This window comes from Camellia sinensis, chromosome 10, assembly GCF_055761805.1.
Source record: "Camellia sinensis isolate YWXY chromosome 10, ASM5576180v1, whole genome shotgun sequence".
NCBI classification, from domain to species: domain Eukaryota; kingdom Viridiplantae; phylum Streptophyta; class Magnoliopsida; order Ericales; family Theaceae; genus Camellia; species Camellia sinensis.
The window spans coordinates 45,378,435-45,399,246 of NC_138970.1; the positions used below are offsets into that span (position 1 = coordinate 45,378,435).

The 20,812-nt window shown below is 38.7% G+C and overlaps 3 protein-coding genes across 3 annotated transcripts; all 3 read right to left on the reverse strand.

Annotated features, from left to right (window-relative positions):
* Positions 1-11,599: 11,599 nt before the first annotated feature.
* LOC145800348 (uncharacterized) lies at positions 11,600-12,529 on the reverse strand. The gene is made up of 2 exons (XM_082890005.1): positions 12,200-12,529; positions 11,600-12,058 (listed from the first exon to the last, which is right to left on the reverse strand). The coding sequence occupies exons 1-2, from the start codon at positions 12,527-12,529 to the stop codon at positions 11,600-11,602; spliced, it is 789 nt and encodes a 262-aa protein (XP_082746131.1).
* A 3,173-nt stretch (positions 12,530-15,702) lies between these two features.
* LOC145801614 (uncharacterized) lies at positions 15,703-18,147 on the reverse strand. Its single transcript, XM_082893365.1, has 4 exons — positions 18,088-18,147; positions 16,640-17,202; positions 16,326-16,557; positions 15,703-16,243 (listed from the first exon to the last, which is right to left on the reverse strand). Exons 2-4 carry the CDS (start codon positions 16,973-16,975, stop codon positions 15,780-15,782), a joined length of 1,032 nt encoding a protein of 343 aa, XP_082749491.1. The 5' UTR covers positions 16,976-17,202; positions 18,088-18,147; the 3' UTR covers positions 15,703-15,779.
* A 362-nt stretch (positions 18,148-18,509) lies between these two features.
* Positions 18,510-19,548, reverse strand: LOC145800349 (L10-interacting MYB domain-containing protein-like). The gene is made up of 2 exons (XM_082890006.1): positions 19,313-19,548; positions 18,510-19,068 (listed from the first exon to the last, which is right to left on the reverse strand). Exons 1-2 carry the CDS (start codon positions 19,546-19,548, stop codon positions 18,510-18,512), a joined length of 795 nt encoding a protein of 264 aa, XP_082746132.1.
* Positions 19,549-20,812: the final 1,264 nt, after the last annotated feature.

A 20,812-nucleotide genomic window follows, 5' to 3' on the forward strand; every position in this document is an offset into this window, starting at 1 on the left:
TTCTTGGACTTTTAACCACATGGTTGTGTTGTACACACATAGGGGGACCTCACCAGTTGGTGGCCGGCCAGAAAATCTCATTGAACCTTTTGACCCCTAGCCGGCCGGCTAGGGGGTGTGGCCGGCCGGCCACCTGCAACAAAAGTACCAGGCCGGCCTGCTTCCTTGCACTGTACACTTTACAGCTGTAGAGCTGTTTCCCCCAGACAAGATCTTTATCTGGGGGATATTTCGTGGGGGAATATTACTCTCCTTTTCCCCCACCTTTACACCCCTTCTTTGGCCTATATAGCAAGCAAGCCTTGTAGTATTTTGGGGTTAGAAAAACTCTCCTTCAAGCTTCCATTGCCAACTCCATCTTCATCCTTCTCATTTCTTCAAAAAACCCTAAGTCCCTAACCATCATTCCTTCTACACCACCAAGCTCTACCACCACCATCTCATTTCCAGCAACAAGGAAGGTTTCTCAAAGGCCAAAGAAGCTGCAAATTCATCCAAGGAGCAACAAAAGTTTGAGTCTTCAAGGGTAAGTAATACTTTTACCCTTTTGACCCTTTTTCTTGATCTATTTGCAAGCCCCACTTGCTTTTTGTTTCAAGCTCCGGCCCTAACTGAAAAGGGCCCTATTTTGAGCTCATCTTCACTTTTCATTAAGGGCTCAACCTTGTTTGAGCCCTCCATAATACACTTGCTTCATTGATCCTCTTATATGTCATAATTTTGCATGCTATTTTTGGTCCATGAGCAATTTATTTTCGAGCATGTTGTAAACTTATATTAGGCTTATTTTGAGCCCCTCTTCAACATTGAAGAAGGGCTCAACATTGTTTGGTGCCTCCATGTGTCACTTGTAGTTATATCCCTGATTTGGCCCCATTTTTGCATAAATTGGTAGCCCTCTTTGCTTCTGTTTTTGGACCTTGGTCCGAACTGAAAGTGGCCTTATTTTGGCCTATACTTCATGTTTCATTAACATTTTTTTTCTGTTTGGTGATTATTTTGTATACTTCATGTTATAGCCATTTTTGAGCCTTATTTTGCATCACATTTCTATCATGTTTGTATACTGATTTTGAGGCTGCCATGTACTGTAAATGTTCATATTTTTAGTCCCTCTTCAGTGTTGTAGAAGGAAATTTTTCAGTTTGGGTGTTGCTTATATCACTTGCTTCATTACCCCTCTTTTGGCCCCTATTCTTGCATGCCATTTTTGCCATACCTATGCTTGCTGTTTGGCCATGATTATAACTGTGAAAGTGCCTTTTTTGGGACTGTCTAGCTTCTGTCTTTGCATTGCATGTCCATGTTGTGCATGTTTGGCATAGCTATAGGTCATTTCGGGTGCCTAAATTCGCATTTCGGGACAATTCCATGCATTTCATGTCATTTCGCTTCATTTCGGGACTGTTTTCCCCCATTTTTTGTTGCTGAAATTCTGTTAGAATGATTGCCATCCTTTCCATGTCATTACATTGCATTTTATCATCGCCTCGGTTTGCGTGCCCGTGTGCACGCATTTCGAGGCACTTCATTTTTATCCGCCGGCATCCGATGTGAGTGTGGCTGAGGCTCACTCATGTTGGTATAAGCCCATTTATCATCTTTCCATGTCATTACATTGTATTCCATCATTGCCTCAGTTTGCGTGCCCGTGTGCACGCATTTCGAGGCACCTCTTTTTTATCCACCAGCATCCGATGTGAGTGTGGCTGAGGCTCACTCATGTTGGTATAAGCCCATATCATGTTTCCTTGACATTCGCACTGTTTCTGCCATCGCCTCGGTTTGCATGCCCATGTGCACGCACTTCGAGGCATCTCATTTTCATTGCATTCTGCCATCGCCTCGGTTTGCATGCCCGTGTGCACGCACTTCGAGGCATCTCATTTTCATTGCATTTTATCATCGCCTCGGTTTGCGTGCCCATGTGCACGCACTTCGAGGCATCTCATTTTCATCATATTTTATCATCGCCTCGGTTTGCGTGCCCGTGTGCACGCACTTCGAGGCATCTCATTTTTATTACATTCTGTCATCGCCTCGGTTTGCGTGCCCGTGTGCACGCACTTCGAGGCATCTCATTTTCACAACATCGTGTATGTTAGGATTGTATCTTAGTCGCATTTCACGCATATCATGCATATCGCATCGTGTCCGGAATAGGAGTTAGTCCGGGCACGGGAAACGAGGTACATTTCGTACTCCGAGTGACGGAATATGTCTCAATTCCCCAATCACCGACACTCCGGATTACCCATGATGGAGTTATGTTTTAGCTGTAGTTTCATGTGCATTCATCCTATATTGAGTTGTGCATTTCGACTCCTCGGCCATCATGCCTCGGTATGCGTGATTGGTGGCACGAGGATCGAGACATGCATATATCTGTGCAAATACATTGCTATGCCCCTTTCCTGCTCTCTATTGCAGCAAAATGAAGAATCAGCAACTTTTGGGGCTTGGCACGCATTTCAAGAACATGTGTAAACAGAGGCTAATCGGGGCATTCCGGTGGATTTCCGCGCAAGACAACCCGGACATGCATCATCCATCAGAAGCAAGGCAGTCCCTGGCTTGCACGCCAGTTTTATTTGCTTTCGTAGTTAATTTGTTAATTAATTAGAATTTTGTAATATTTTGGACTGTAGTATTCTTTCATTCGGGACTGTAATATTTGGACTGTATATTTATTCGGACCCTCCGAGTGAGGGCGTAACTGTAATAAGTGTGCGTGTGTGTGTTGTATGTCTTCCAACCCCACGTCTTTCTCCCTTTTATTTATCCGCTTATGATGGTTAGATTAAGGCATATTTAAATTAGCATACAGTATGACAGCATGTTTGCATTCATTCATCTGTATTGCATGCACCGGGCTCGGCGCACCATACTAACTGCATCGTACTTTCAATTCCAAATTGAATACATGGTAGTTGTAGCATCTCATATACCATCTTAGAATAGCCGAGCCTGCTATAGTTGCATTCCGCATGTGTTGCATTAGGCATTTCTGTATATTTAGGATTCATGCATGATTTCTAATAAGTGTCTATTTTGGCTTGGAGTACTCGGTAAGTTTTTATGCTTTAGCATCCGTGCATGCGTGTGAGTGACTGCCTTGAATAGCATGCTTACCATGAGGCTATGTGCTTATATGATATATTTGCCTGAATGCCTGTGGGTGAAGGTCGGGTTATCTGAATTGGAATAAATCATCAAATGTTTCAAGCTTACCTGCGGGTAGCAAACCATTTTCAAAAACAAACATGAAATGTTTCGTTCCAAATCAGGCGACCCGGTCTATATTTGTATGTTGTGCGCATCACATAGTAACCTAGGCTAATAAACCGGAATAAGAACTCGCAATGTTTTCAAAAATTGATATCATAGTTAGTAGAGGCCGGTCTATGACCGGGCGAGCGGGGGTGCTCACGAAGTGACCTTCCCCAATCGTACCCAAGTTCCCAAGCCGAGGCAACTTTGGTGATGACGGACACGTGGCCTTTTGGCACCGAGTCAGGGTTTCCTAAATTTCCCGAATAAAATATTTAGGTGGCGACTCTATATTTGGCAAAGCAGTCCATGTTTGGCACTTCTTTCAAAAATCAGTTTTCCTAAAACGATTTGCCGGATTTGGACTCTTTGGTTCAGATTTAGAAACCGTGACATTTAAGAGTCCGAGCTGTAGTGACCCCAAATGAACAGAACGGGAGCTAACCCTCCCGGGGCGTTCGGGGGACGTCTACAAGCGTATAAGTCTAATTATCAAAATCTTCCTGCATATCATTTGTATCATGCCCCTGAACTACGCTGGTTTGATTCCTTGCAAAGGGATACGTAGGCAGCCTACAGGCACAACCATTTATTTATCGGTATTTTGTTTGTTTGTCCAAGTCTTCGGCCTTGTCAAAAATGGGTCGTCTCCGGGATTTGACATTCACTCACGTCACTTCTTGACTTCCGAGTTCTGTCAAAGAGGGGCAACTGTAGACACCCCATTTTTGACCGCCCTTAAGACTTGGGCACCACTGATAGTTTACTTGGTGGAGAAAGGTGTGCAGGGGAAAGGTTCAGTTTCTTCGGCAAGGAGAGAGACAAATCTCAACTTCACACCCCATTTTGGACCAAAGCTATTTTGGATGGTTTTTAGACCTTAAAACCCTCTCTTTCAAAACATTTTTTGTAATAAAGTTTCTACAATGTTCCGAGGCTCACATTTTGTCAAATGATGCGCTTTTCGATAATCCGAGCAAGGACAAAGTGGAGATAAATGAAAGAGAGATGAAATCTTTGAAAAATCTTTCAAAACACCTTGCTTAGGGGTTTGAAGTTGAAGAAAAGAGAAAAGGAAAGAAGAAAACTAGTTTGGGAGAAGTTCGACATGAATCCAGGTAGGAGAGAGTCGAGCAGCCCTCGCTGAATTGGGCTTATTCATTTTCATACTTGGATTTTAGCTATGAGGCCACCACCGTTGGAAAGCTTACTTCCGGGGCTTCATTTTGCACTCAAGAATCTCGTAAAACCAAGTCCGGGTGGGGGAGATGTGGTTGGTTGAAGTAGGGGATCAATCCGATTGGATCGAATCTGCGAGGCTTTACCAAAATAGCCATAACTTTTTGCACAGGAGGAATTTTAATGCAAGGTTTGCGCCATTGGAAAGATAACTTCTGGGGCTTCAATCTGGACACCCACCGACCACTTTTTGACCTTGGAAGCCATCTACCAGCCATCAATTTAGCCGGCCGGCCAGTCAAAATAGCCGGCCGACCAAATAAGTAGCAGACCGACCATTTATAGTAGCCGACCGACCATTTTTGCTGGTCGATGACCTTCTGGTGTATTCTACACATTGAATGGATGCCAGCTGTGCCAGCTGGAGGGCACAGACTGGATCCTCCATACACGTGTATGGAGGATCTTTGCTCTTGGTTTGAAGCTTCTAAGAGAAGCTTCTAAGAGAAGCTTTAGTCCCTTGGCTCTATAAAGGAAGGCTCTCCTCTCCTTATACCAGGTTCAGAACATGGTTAGGGCATATACACATATATCCCTCTTTGTCTCTCTATATCTCCTCCATTTTAACTTCAAAGTGTAAGGTTCTTGGCTCCATTACCCTACACCTCATAACCTAACCTCTCCATCATCCATCCAAGCATCTTGGAGCTTGTTTTCAGAGGCTAAGGGACTAGTTTTTTGGACCAAAAGCTGCTGGAGTTCTTGGCTACAAGGGTAACACACTCACCTCCCTTTTTAAGGCTTATCTTGCTTCATAGCTTAGCCATACTTGCAAGCATTTTAAAGCTTTGTCATAAACTGGAAAAGGTCCTATTTTGATCTCCTCTTGAAGTTTGTTTAAGGACATTTTTCTGTTAGAGGTCATCTACCCCCTTGTATGCTTCATCTCCCTTTCAAGGCTTTATTTTGATCCATATCTTAGCCATACTTGCAAGCATATTTGATCTTTGTCATAAACTAAAAAAAGTTTTGTATTTGCATGATTAACATGTTTGTTTATGGTCATTTTGGTGTTGGAGGTTGTCCACCCCCTCTTAGGCCTTGTTCGGCCTCATTTTGAGCCTTATCGGTTGAGCTTTAGAACTTTCATATATTGGCCTTCTCACCACTAAAATCCAGAGGGTTTTCAGTGGTGATGAAGTGGTTTTGAGGTCTTGTATAGAGGAGGGACACCCCTCTCCCTTTATTGTCTCATTTGCTTGTGTTTTGGCTCATAAGGGTAGCATGTATGCCTAGCTTTGTTTGGCTTCATTTCAGAGGTTATTTGGTGTTTATTTAGCATGTTTTACCTCTGTCCCATGTTGGTTTGTTGACCCCTTGCATGCATAATGCACTTGCCTTGTATTCCTCCATTTTGTCTAGAAATACATCTTGCCTTTGGACCATCATGCTTGCATGCTTTGGCTTAGCTTTGTAAAGTTTTTGGTCATGTTTTAACATGCTTAAGGTCTATCTTGAGTCTTTGGAGCCATGCTTGCATGCTTTATATAGCCTCTTTGTATTCTAGCTGTTGGCTTCGGGTGTGTGAGTCGTTAGTATGCATCATTTGGTCTATTTCAGTGATTTAGAATAATTTGTCATGCCATTTTAGTTCATGTTTTATGCCTACATGCTTGCATTTGTTACCCTTTTAATGCCTTGAAGAGTTGTGGTCTTATGCTCCATGTTTGGGCTTTGGTGTATGTCTCTTTGTTTAAGTCATTTGGGATGCCATTTATGTGGGTTATGGGGCTTATTCTAACATACCATAGCTCTGATTTTTGTTGGTCTAATGCCCACGTTTGTCTCTTTTATGGATGCTTGCATATGTGATTTGTGCTCTTGTTGCATCATTTTGGCCACTGTTATGGACAAGGCTGAGGTCTGTCCACCTATAGTGTAAGACCATGGGTCATGCATTTGCATTTTGTTGTATGCTCATTACATTGCATGGTTGTTGCATCCTTGTAGTTAGTGCATTGTTGCATGCCTATCACTTTGCCTAATTGCCTATCTATGTTGCATTGTAGTGTTGCATACTTGTCATATTGCCATGTTGTTTGCATGATATGTACATTGCTCATGTTGCATTGCATTAATTACATGTTTTCGTATTGCATTTTGCGTACATGCATTGCATTATGTTTGGTTTGGGGTGTCAAACCAAACATGAGGAATGAGGTGTGTTTGTACTTAAAGTGACGAAACACGTCTCACTCCTCGGTCGCCGACGCCCTTGATCTCAACATGATAGGGCGTGAGGCATCCATTTGCTTTGTTGTATGCATTTACATTAATTTGCAAACTTGGTGCCTTTGGCCATCATGCATCGAAATGCGTGATTGGTGGCCCGAGAACCGAGGCCCACACTCCCTTGAGTCCACAACATGATAGGAAGAGTGGACATGCACATATTGTCTTGAAAATTCCATACCATGCCTTGTCTGTCCTCTGTTTCTGTCAAACCAGTATTCTGCAGGCATAAATGGCCGGCCGACCACTTGAAGTGCCGACCGACCATTAGTGTCCAGCCGGTGGCCCAGTTTTTGGTCGATAAGAACATTCTCATGGCCGATAATACTCTATCATGGCCGGTGGCATCCCACAACACTCAGGGAGTGATCCAAAAGGGTCCTGGAAATTTTCATGAACTTCAGAGGAGCAAGGCAGTGTAAACAGAGGCAACAGTGGCATGGTACCGGGTTTCCGAGCAAGGCGAGTCAAGCATGCATCACCCACGCATTCCGAGGCAGAGCTGTGGCGGTCTCTTTAGTTTCATATTTAGATTGTTTCTGTAATTAATTTGTTGATTAATTAGAAGTTTTGTAATTAATTAATTAGTTAGTCGGCTAGTTAATTAGTTAAATCTGTATTATTTATTCGGACCCTCCGAGCGAGGGCAATTATGTAATAAGTGTGCGTGAGTGTGTGTATGTCTTCCAACCCCACGTCTTTCTCCCTTTTATTTACTAGCTTATGATGGTTAGATTAGGACATGTTTTATTTAGCATACTTATGCTTTGCATGTTTGCATCATTCACCTGTATTGCATGCACCGGGCTCGGCGCATCATACTAACTACATTTGTATTTCAATTCCGAATTGAATACGTGTTAGCTGTAGCATCATCAAATGCCATCTTTGAATAGCCGAGCCTATTGTAGTTGCATCTTGCATGTGTTGCATTAGCCATCTTAACATGAACTAGGATCATGCATATGATTACTAACTAGTTTCTGTTTTGGCTTGGAGTACTTGGTAAGTGTTCATGCTTTAGCATTCTTGCATGCGTGTGAGTGACTGCCATGATAGCATGTTTACCATGAGGCTATGTGTTTATGTGATATATCTGCCTGAATGCCTGTGGGTGAAGGTTGGATTATCTGAATTAGAATAGTGCATCGACTGTGAGTTTTAAGCCCACTAGACAGTGGCAAAATCATGTTTTCTAAGCCCACCTGAAGGTGGCAAAATCTGCATTTTAAGCCTACTTGCGGGTAGCAAACAGTTTTCAAAACAAACATGAAATATTTTGTTCCAATTCAGGCGACCTAGTCTATACTTGTTTTGCTGCGCGCATCACATAGTAATTCTAGGCTAATAACCGGTTTAAGAATACATAAAGTTTTCAAAACTAGATATCATGGTTAGTAGAGGCCGATCTTCGGATCGGGCAAGAGGGGGTGCTCATAACTGACCTTCCCCAATCGTACCCAAGTTCTCGAGCCGAGGCAACTTTGGTGATGACGGACACATGGCCTTAGGTAAACGAGCCAGGGTTTCCTAAATTCCCCCAAAATAAAATATTTAGGTGGCGACTCTGTATCTGGCAAAGCAGTCCATATTTGACACTTCTTTCTAAAAATCTGTTTTCAAAACAATTTGTCAGATTTTGACTCTTTAGTGATTTATCAGTCTTGTATTGCACTTTGCGAGATTAGATTAAGAACCGTGACAATTTGAGAGTCCGAACTGTAGTGAGCCCAAATGAACAGAACGAGACTCATCCTCCCAGGGCATTCGGGGACATCTACACTCGTCTTCAACTCTTATCTAAATTGTTTCCCTCCATGTCTATTTCATTTAATAATGATTGTGTTGTTTGTCCTGTGGCTAAGCAAACACGCATTCCCTTTTCCTTGAGTACAACATTAATTGTTTCACCATTTGAATTACTTTATTGTGATATTTGGGGTCCACATCGCATTCCCTCACATACTGGTGCACGTTACTTCCTTACAATTGTGGATGATTTTACTAGGTGTACTTGGGTCTTCTTGATGACATACAAATCTAAAAGACAGGCCTTGCTTAAAGCTTTCTTTTCCCTAGTCTATAATTAGTTTAATGTCAGCATCAAAACTCTTAGAAGCAATAATGGATCCGAATTTATTTCCATGCAGGATTTTTTTCTTAATACTGGTGTCGAATTTCAATGCTCATGTGTTTCCACTCCTCAGCAAAATGGGGTGGTTGAGCGCAAACACCAGCATATTCTTAACATTGCTCGTGCTTTGCATTTTCAATCACACATTCCCTTGTCTTTTTGGGGTGAGTGTGTGCTAACCGCTGTATACCTCATTAATCATTTACCTACCCCTTTGTTGGCCAATAAATCTCCATTTTAGTTACTTCATCAGAAACTACCGCCTCTTGCCCATCTTCGTGTTTTTGGATGTTTATGTTATGCTACCGTTGTTCATCCTGCTCATAAGTTTGCCTCCCGTGCACGACGTTGTTTCTTTCTTGGTTATCCCACCGGCCACAAGGGTTACAAACTTTATGACTTGGATTCTAAAAATTTTCTTGTGAGTCGGGATGTCAAATTTTTTGAAACCATTTTTCCTTACCAGCCCAACTCTCCTTCCAACCCAATTTGAACTCGCCCTACTGTCTTACCTCTTTCTCAAGCCGACCACACCTCCTCCTTACCCACTCCTGCGCCTGCTTCCTTTCCCACACCCGCACCCGCTTCCTCCTAAGATCCTCCACCTCCACCTACCTCGTTGCCTCCTTCTCCCACCTCTGTTCCTCCTTCCTTGCCCCAACGTCGCTCGACCCGTTCTACGCAGCCCCCTTTCTGGCAACGCGATTACCTTATGTCTTTTGCTTCTGCTTCCCCTGCTCCGTCATCTTCGCTGCCGGCTCTTCCTTCAGGTACTAAACACCCCTTGTCTCATTACCTTTCTAATCACCGTTTTTCTCCTTCGCACCGTGTGTTTCTTACTAACATTTCAGGCACCACTGAGCCCACTTCCTATGCTCAAGCTGCTTTAGATCCTAACTGGCTACTTGCTATGACGGTCGAGTTAGATGCGTTGCAACTCAATCGCACATGGACCCTTATGCCCTTACTGGCTAGTCATCAACCCATTGGGTGCAAATAGGTGTTTAAACTCAAATACAAATCTAATGACACCATTGAGCGTTACAAAGTTCGTCTCGTCGCCAAAGGTTACACCTAAATCGAGGGTGTTGATTACAGTGAGACTTTCTCTCCTACTGCAAAGCATACTACTCTCCGTTGTCTTTTGTCTGTTGCTACTGCTCGTAATTGGTTTCTTTACCAACTTGATGTTACAAATGCCTTCCTCCATGGTGACTTGCACGAGGAGGTCTATATGGTTCCTCCTCCTGGCCTTTGCCGACAGGGGGAGAATCTGGTGTGTCGGCTTAATAAATCTCTTTATGGGCTGAAACAAGCTTCTCATAACTGGTTCTCCAAATTTTCAACTGCTATTAAGAAAACGGGTTTTCACCAATCTATGGCTGACTATTCCCTCTTTACCAAAGTTAATGGCGATTCTTTTACAGGAGTGCTCATCTACGTTGATGATATTATCATTATAGGCAATAATCTTGAAGAAATGGAGCACCTTAAATCCTTCCTTCTCAAACAGTTCCGCATCAAGGATCTCAGTGACTTGAAGTATTTTTTAGGCATTGAATTTTCGCGATCCAAGAAAGGTCTTTTTTTGTCCCAAAGAAAATACGCTCTAGATATTTTACAAGATGCAGGTTTAAGGGGCGCACGGCCAGAAAAGTGTCCAATGGAACAAAATGTGAAATTACAAACCACAGATGGTGCTATACTCAATGATCTAACGAGATATAGGAGGTTGGTTGCAAAATTAATTTATCTTACTGTCATAAGACCAGACATTGTTTTTGTAGTTCAGAATTTGAGTCAGTTTATGCACCAACCCAGAAAACCACACATGGAGGCCGCACTTCGTGTCTTGCGATTCATTAAGGGTACACCTGGCCAAGGCTTGTTTTTCCCGACTATGAACAATCTTGAGTTGAAAGCTTATTGTGATTCAGATCATGCAGGTTGTCCAACAACAAGAAGATCAACTACAGGTTATTGTGTGTTTCTAGGTCACTCTCTTGTCTCATGGAAATCCAAGAAACAGCCAACTGTGGCTCGTTCATCTGCAGAAGCCGAGTATAGGGCCATGGCAAACACATGCCTTGAAATTACATGGCTGCGATAAATATTGCGAGATTTAAGAGTCAAACAAAAAGGCCCTGCTCCTTTGTATTGTGATAATCAAGCTACATTGCATATAGCGGCAAATCCTGTTTATCACGAAAGAACGAAACATATTGAAATAGATTGTCACATTGTGAGAGAGAAGCTACAAGCTGGTGAAATTTCTCCAATCTACATTTCTTCACGAGATGAGCTTGCAGACATATTTACGAAAGCCTTGGGGCGGGATAGCTTCAATTACCTGAGTCACAAGTTGGGACTTCTCAACATTCACTCTCCAACTTGAGGGGGAGTGTTGGAAATCATATTGAGTAATTGAAGGAATTTACCTTTGTTGTGTTAAACTCCACAATCAGTGGGTTAGCCATGATTGTAGCTGTTAGTATATTATATGTTAGTGCTATGTTAGTGCTACTTTACTCATTATGTTAGTAATGCTTTCATCATTAATGTTTTCTCTTTCGGCTTATAACTCCTCTATATAAAGGAGCTAAACAACACAGATAGATACATATCAATACTAAATATACATACAGAAATTCTCTTCCATATCTCTCTATTTTCACTTACATCAGAGGAAATTAAAGACCTTAAAGAAACAGGGGGAAAAACATTCTAAAGAGGGGGAACAGATTGTGAGGCTAGAGGTTTAGCAACCCAATGAGCCACCTTGTTGTTAACACGGCGAGTCCAAGAGAAGGAGATCTGAAGTTGAGAAGCCACACTTCTGACATCGCGGATTATAACATTGTGCTCCCATGGAGGGACATTTTCAGAAGCACTAAGCTGAATGACTTGTCGATTGTCGCTTTCAATGACCACATGCAGGAGGCTATGGTATTGAGCAAAAAGGCAGGCCATACGGACTGCATGGGCCTCAGCCTGGGAGGCTGACAACGCCACAATGGTCCTAGCACTGCCGACCAGAAACTGGCCTGAAGAATTTCGAAGCACAACAGCAATAGCAGCTTTAGACGTCCTTGGGCAATAAGCAGCATCACAGTTTATTTTCAAGAGGTTATAAGGAGCTGGAGACCAACCCTTGATTGCAACTGACTCATGAGTGATAGGAGGCTGATCCGACAATATAGAGGTTAAGCGGGAGTGATCATAATCTATCTAGAACTGAGAGATTCGGTGGAGAGTAGCAGCAGGGTCAACAGGCCTATGATTGAAAACTAAATCATTCCTGGACTTCCAAATAACCTAGCTAACAACAACCACAAATTGTATGAAAGTTTGAGCCTCCATCGAAGAGTTATGGGTGAGAAATTGGTTGCTTGTCAATTTGGTGACATTTAGGATGGATCCTCTATTAATTCGGAGATTTAGAGTGTTGCCAAACCAAACTAGTTGAGTCCATGGGCAGTCAAATAGGAGGCGCTCCACTGTTTCTTCATCTGATAGACAAATAGGACAGATGGGTGAAGACCCGCATTTCCTCTTGTGAAGACCCACCTTGGTTGCAAGGAGATGATGACACACTCTCCACCAAAAATGCCTGAGTTTTGGAAGGATGTTAAGGTTCCATAGAGACTTCCACATGTTCTCATCTATTGTAGTAGAAGATGACACCCTGGCCTCAGGCTCTTTCCTTTAAAGGGACCTGGCAACCACATAACCAGATTTAACAGAGTAAATGCCTAATTTGTTAGGATGCCAAACTAAAAGGTCATCACGATGTTCAACTGCAATAGGAATTTTCGAAATAGCGTCAATTTCTTGCACTGTGAGGATGTGCTGAAGAGGGCCCAGTTTCCACTGCCGAAGAGTAGCACGTCAGCCACCAAACAAACAGGATTGTTAATGGGCTTTGAGGATGTGAGCTAAAAACCTCTGAGCGATGGAATCCAACGATCTTCCCAAAACTGAATCTGACGCCCAGACTAAACTTGCCACCTTAAACCTGCTTCAAGAATGTTTCTGCCTTTAAGTAAACTAGTCCAAGCCCAAGACGCATGCGAGCCCTTCGTCGCCTGCATAAATGAGGAATGAGGGAAGTAGAGGCCTTTAAACATTCTAGCCTAGAAAGAGTTAGGATTAGCTAAAAGTCTCTATCCTTGTTTCGCTAGCAAAGCTTGATTGAAATCCTTGAAATCTCTAAACCCCAGTCCCTCGTTGAATTTTGGAGAGGTCATAGTATACCAGTTAGCTCAGTTAATTCCACGGCTTTCGCGATCGCCTTTCCACCAGAAGTTCTTGATCATGGAGTTGAGCTTGTCATAAAAGGTCTGAGGGAGTTCAAAACAAGACATCGCATAGGACGGAATGGATTGGACCACAGCCTTAATAAGAATTTCTTTACCCGCTTGAGACAGTAACTTAGATTTCCACCCCTGCATTTTAGCTAAGGCCCTTTCAATTAGGAAATTGTAAGCTTCGCCTTTGGATTTGCCGCAAGACGCCGGGAGACCAAGGTATTTTGCCTTAGGGCAGCTTGAGAGACACCTGCTGAATTTTGTATAGTTGTATCTTCAAATATGCATTATAAATTTCAAATCAGAAATTTGGTTTCACGTATTACACCAACCCTTAGTCCTTTCAAAGGTTTAGATTCCAACAAATCCTTGAAGACGAATTGAGAACAATGAACATATAGAACCAAACTCAGAACCCACCATTACAAATTACTTTTCAAACATAGCAAATAATTGTCCAATTCATACCAAATCAAGTTCTAAAAAGAGTTTACAAAAATAACATTAAACGAAGTAAACTTCTTAATCAAAGCTTTTTGATTCTAGAGAAATTACCTCCAGCCAAAGCTTTTTTATCCTAGGGGAAGAAATCCTTTTTTCACCCCTAATATTATTTAGGGTAAATTATAAATACACTCTCTGAGATTTGATTAAAGTATAGATTGGTCTTTGTGATTTGAAAAATTACAAATACTCCATTGTTAGAATTTTTTATTGAACAAAATTAACTAAAAAAATAAAATTCATAATTGCTCTCATATATAATAATAAAATTATTTAACTTATTAATTGAAATATATTTCTAACATCATTAAAACTATTAATTGACTTAATAATTTATTAATAAAATGGGCGATTTGTCATTAAATTAGAACCATGGGGGGTGGAATGTAATTTCTAGAAATATAGGGGGAGTCATATTTCAATTAAATTTGAGGAGGTGTATTTGTAATTTACCCTATTATTTATCATAGTTCATTAGCCCTGTAAAATGCAGGGGAAACATCAACAATGTCCTCATAAAAATTGTTGGGAAAAAGAACACCATCTCCATCATGTTGCTAAAATGGGAGAGAAGAGCAACATAATGTTCTTCTGCAATGTTCTGAATTCCCATGATTCGTATTATCACTAGATTTTCTTAATCCGAATCCTTTTTATTCTAAACTTCATTTAGACATAACAAATAGCATTTTCACACACTACAAGAAACTAAACCTAAATTAGCAATGAAAATATTTTTGTGAAATGAAAATATTTTTACAAAATATTATATAATCAACACAATAATTTTTATATTTTTACCAGACTTGTGATATTCATACACAAAATGCAAGGACAATCAAGAGTTCTTGGTTAGAATAGCAAAACAGTTTCTAACTTACCCATTCTATCTGGGAGCTCACATGATAATCTCCACTATTCATAAAAGCCACACTAGCATCCTCCCATCAAGGCAATAGGCAATGTAGAAGACCCAGAGATGCACCAAGTAATAATAAAGGCAGCATTCTCTTTTATGCTCAAATAGACCAGAAACGCAAAATGTAAAAGTTCCTGTTGATTGTTGTATGGTGTGACATATTTACAATTGAAGGTGAGAAATCTAACGATATAGGATCTATTTTGTATCACCCGGACTTACCATAAAACCAATGAGTACAAAAACTCAAAAATTATATTTTTAAGGATGAAACCTAAAACAAAACGATTGCTCTGGTCAATCACTAGGGGATCTGGGAGTGGGAGAAGTCATTCGGAAGTAGTTCAAACCACCAAAATGAAGCCTAGAAGAAGTTTGAATGCATTGATTTGTTCCCTCGAGAGGATATTGTCAGTAGCGAACCCAAAAAATCAGCCAGTGAGTAGTTGTGAGTTCACCACTTTTTTAATGAATTTATATATTTATTTATTTATTCTTTTTTTGCGGGCCCGGGGGGGGGGTTGTTTGTGTGTGTGTGAATATAAGTGGCTTGTTTTGTAAACATGTGGTGAACTCACAACTATAAAGTGGATGTTTGTGAAATTGCTATTTTAATAGGTTATTTTAATTTTTAGTTATTTTAATAAATTAAAATTTTTGTGTTTGGCAAGGTATTTGATTTTTTTATAGTTAGATGTGATATTTGTGAGAGAAAAAGTGAAATGATTATAGATTTAATATGACATTTTGTCTTATTAACTATTTTAACTTATTTTGTCATTTTATGAATTTTAACCCAAAAAACTAAAAAAACCTTTGCCAAACACCTCCAAAGGGGCCGTTTGGTGTAGCTGTTAAAACAGATTATAGATTATAGATTATACCTTAACAGATTATAGATTATGACTTTAATCAGAAACTATTAATCTGTTTGGTGTAGCTGTTGGATTATAGATTTAAGTTGCTGAGTAGTGTTTGTTAAATAAGCTGTGAAGTAGCTTTTTGCTGTGTAAATGTCTTTTTTACCCTTGTTAGTTGCAAATTGAATTTTTCTAGACTTTTTGCTATTAATTACATATTAAGAGATCATTCCAACACCAAATTAACATAACCCTATCATTTTTAAATAATAATACAATGAAATAAATATTACACAAAATAAATATATTATATTTTAATAATTATTTCCTTGAGAAATTGACATTAAAATCTCATATCTTCTTGAATCCATCTCATAATCATCATTACGAACCGGATGCCCATGTCGGTCTTCCCCTACCACTGCTTCCTCGTCAACAGGAACATACTCAATATGTTTATCATAAGAGTCAAATGGAATATCCCTTAACTTAGTTCGTCTAATGAAGTTGTGGATCGCCATAGTAGCACAAACAAGTTGTCGTTGACAAACAAAATTATAATTGCATGGAATATCTTTCATAAAAGGCCATCTTGCTTTCCAAACACCAAATGATCTTTCTATTACGCTCCTGAGTGATGAATGTGTTTTGTTGAATTTTTCATGTGCAGTTTGAGGAGGCCGATGGTCAAATTGAGCTAAATGATATCTCTCCCCTTTGTACGGCGCAAGATAACCCTTTGTGTTTGGATAGCCAGAATCAACCAAATAATACTCATCTACAAAGTAAAATATGAACTCATTACAAATATAACTAATATAGAATAAATGAATAAATCTTAATTTGTGTTACATACATACCTCCTTCTGGATATGGAAAATTATTGTTTGGATTCCTAATTGTATCCCAAAAAGTTCGCGTGTCATTTGCACTTTCCTCCCAACCAGGCAAGCAAAATGTGAAACACATGTCAAAGTCACACACTGCCAATATGTTTTGTGTAGCATATCCCTTCCTACCTATGAAACGGGGTAAGTATTCTGCTTCCACATGAGCTTTGATATGTGTTCCATCAATTGCCCCAATGCAATTCTACATACAAAAAATATCAGAAAATATTTTTTTTAAGAGAGAGAGAGAGAGAGAGAGACAGAGAGAGAGTATTTGTAGTTACCTTAAAATGAGGGTAATATTTTCGGCTATTCTTTATGTACGGATGAACCCCATTTCTCTGCCAAGGCTTCACCCAATCCACGGACATTTTCACACACGCTTTTAAAACAGAGTGGAAGTATTTTGAAATAGTTTCACCCGATAATTGAAATCTTTCTTGAGCATTTCTATTGTTTGCATGTTGACCAACAATAAATATAAAAATAGCAACTTGTTGTTGAACCCCAACTTTTTTCCCACTTTGTAGTTCATAGTTAGTCTCTAATAAATTGCACAATTGATAAAAAAACATCCCTGTCCATTCTAAAATTTTCATATATTCTTGTAGCATTACCATGTTGCAATTCTAACATCCATTGATGTCCTGTGAGAGAAGATGTCCTACATGGTTGTTTATTTAGGTAATTTTCTGCATAAATTGTTCCTGCCACTGCTGCTGCCATTAAGTAGGGATTCCCATACGGGTGATTTGGTTGTTGTGAAGATCCAGCGACATTGTCATCATTATCATAATCACCATCATTATCATAATCACCATCATCATTGAAATTGTCCATCTTTATACTGTATAGAAATTAGGATAAAAAATCAACACCTATTCCTATTGTATGAGGGTAAATGTTGTGAATACAATATAAAAGTAGGAGTTTCTACCAAACCTAAGTAGTTTCAAAACTTATTTATCATGCAAGTTGTTATGATTTATTTTTAAAAAATGACTTTAGGTAAGAAAATGTATTTTCAATTCAAGACATCACCTAAAGTCCTGTTTTCAAAGTACTATATATCACAATAACATGAAATTAATTAATTAAAAAAATTCAAATTTACTTAAATTTGATAAATATGTTTTAAAATAGCATACGTTTTTTTTTTTTTTATCTAAGAAAACTCCTAAAAGTTGGGATGTAACACATTAATGAGTTTAATTTTATTTCATTTTTAAATTTTATTTTTGTTTCATTGTAAATAACAATAACATGGTTTATTTTTATTGAATCCCAAGTGAATGATCGTATGCTTGCAATTAAAATTAAATAACTTAGGATGCTAATTATAATAATTAGAATAATATAATATGAACTCTTCCATGATTACATGAACTCTTCCAGAATAATTTTATGCATAATATAATATGAATAATTTTATGCATAATATAATATGATTACATGAACTCTTCCAGAATAATTTTATGCATAATATAATATGATAAATAATTTTATGCATAATATAATATACTAATTATAAATAACTTAGGATGCTATTTATGTATAATATAATATGAACTCTTCCAGAATAATTTTGCCAGATCCCCATACATCATTCTCACTGACCCATGCATAAATATAGCCTATCTAGATCATAATAATCATATGCATAAATTAATTTAACACACAAAATAATAGAATATAGACACAAAATAAAATTAAACAAACATCAGCTGAATACCTGCAGAGATTGAAATGCCTCTTGGTTGTTTAACAACTCGGAATGGCAAACAAGTTCACCATCACACTATATATAGACAGTGTCATTGCAATATTCATCATTTAAATAATATCTTTTTAAAATTGCTTTTCAACTTGCAGGCAAATGGACAAAATACAACTTCCAAGCAAATAGACAAAATCACAACTTGCAAAATCACATGACACACAAGTGGCCAAATACAACTTGCAATAATACTTCCTGTTCCATCCGTGAAGGCACAACTTACAATAATACTTCCTATTCCATCCGTGATAGCACAAATTAAACATAATTCACTAAGGCAAACATAAATATAACATCAAGCCAAATTAATTAAAGATAGTCCTAATAATGTTTTTTAAAATAATAAAAAAAAAACATACATACATTCGCACACTGAACTAATCACGAAAACCAGGAATGCGAGCCTTTTCCAAAGCAATTTCGAGATTAATAAACTTCAAACGCAACACATCATTAGGCAAAGCCATGAAAGACTCACGAAGTGAGGGTTTCATGAACAACCTTGCAGCCCAAATTAAAAGGTCATCGTCTTCACTAACGCCAGAGATTGTGCTAATCTTAGCCAAACACTCAGTTATTGTGTGCGGATTTTGCATAGAAGCATTCTGTGTACCAGTTGAAGATGATGCCTCCACAGCATCGACAATGCGGTTAAGTGTCTTACTCAACTCACCGGCAACCGATTGTTTTTTGTTCCCCTTTTGTTTCTTTGATGGACCCTCTTTTTGGCGACGACATTGGTTGCTCAATTCAGATGGATGAATTTCCGTATCAGTATCATCACCAAGTGGGGTGTGAGATCCCTCAGTGTCAAAAAACACTCCAGAGCTTGGAGTGTATGCCCACTCACCAGTTACAGAAACATTAGAGAATAGTATGTCCATGTCATCGGCCAATGTCAATGGCTTCTCACGAAATTTGGCCGCATCAGGATACCTTTATAACAAAATATGGACAAATATTACAAATATATAAATTATAAAGCTCAAGTACAAGTGACCAAGAAAAAAAATTAACATAATTCACTGACCTGTAGCTTCAAATTCCACCAATCATCAGATGCCACGATAGCTCCAGTCAAGGGATCTAACCCCAGCCCCGTCTCACCTCTCAATAGATTTTTCCAAAGACCCCACTCCTTTTTTAAGGTATCCCAACGATTTTTAAGCTGAATGCGAACATATGACTTTCAGTTGCAATTTTGAACTTGTTAATAACTGCTTCCCAACCAACCCTATCTAAGTGCGTACCAGGTCTGTGACCTGCTTTCACTTGCTCCACACAAAGTTTGACAAAAATTTCAGTAGATTTTGTGTCCCAATGTGCCTTTAAACCTTGTGAGGGTTGGGAGTTTTGGGAAGCTTTTCCTTTACTCTTTGTAGTTGTTGGAGATTGTGATGGTGGTTGGGAACTCATTTTCTATTAAAATCATGATTCACCAAAGACAACTCTTTCAGACATTTGATTTACTTTAAAGGGCCAGTTGAATAGTCAAAATTAGTCCTTATGTAAAATCAGGATGATATTACCTATTCTATATATTTAATATGCTATATAAAATCAAAATTAGTTCTCTTGATCATAATTTAATATGCTATATATTTAGTATTTCTTTTCTGTTACTAATCTTTTATATCTAAGATATGAGAAAAGAATATAGTTCGAACTACCTTCTCTACTCATGATCATCATTTATTTTTCAATGATTATATTGCTGTTGTATGTCACATGTAGTATTGAGTGCTCATATCTAATTCATGATGCTCTAGTAAATCTAACATTAGACACAAAACCCAATTTGACATTCTTATTAAAAGAACCAATGTATGTTTGACACACATGATTATTATTCATATTTATGATATGTGTTGTATTAAACATGAGAGATGTTCTAGTTAGGCATTAAATTCTGAATTTTTAAAAATTATGTTTCGTGTGAATATGGAAGTTTATGGTCTTCTAACCGTCTGAAAAATAGAAAGGTTTCTTTGATTTTTTATATAGTAATTGACTAATAGATATCTCACAATTTATAAATATCATGCAGTATATCTCACAATTTATAATTGACTAATAGATACAAGGACAATTAAACAAATAGCCCAAAAAATTGATGAATTAGCCACAAAATAAATGATCTTCACCAAAACACATCCACTCAAGTCACACAAACATACAGATTAAGTTTAGAACAAAAGCTCCAAATATATATGAACATTCAAAAGACATGCCTACTGTCAGTCATAGATAACTTTGTGCTCTTATTCACAAGAGCTCACTCATATGACAATCTTCTCTTAGTAATTTGTTTGTTATATATCAATAATTCTGTGATTAGTTTAGAGCTCACTTTTCATATTTTGATTAATTTGATTTGCTTTGCGTGGCTTCTATCTATATGTTTTGTACTCTGTGATTTTTAATCTTGTATGCATAAGTGAGTGAAATAAATCCTTCTTTTTTTTAAAATAAATTTCTTTTTTCTATTCCATTTAGAAATCCCTGACTCCTTAGATTGAAGCACAGTTAGAGATTCCATTCTGAAAAAAATTATGCCATACTAATTTCTCCAAATATAAGCTAAAATTTTCTCCATTTCCCTTAAGCACAGATTTTTTCCTGCATCACTAGCAAGAAAAAAAAATAAATAAATAACTTGAACAAACTTTTAACATCAAAG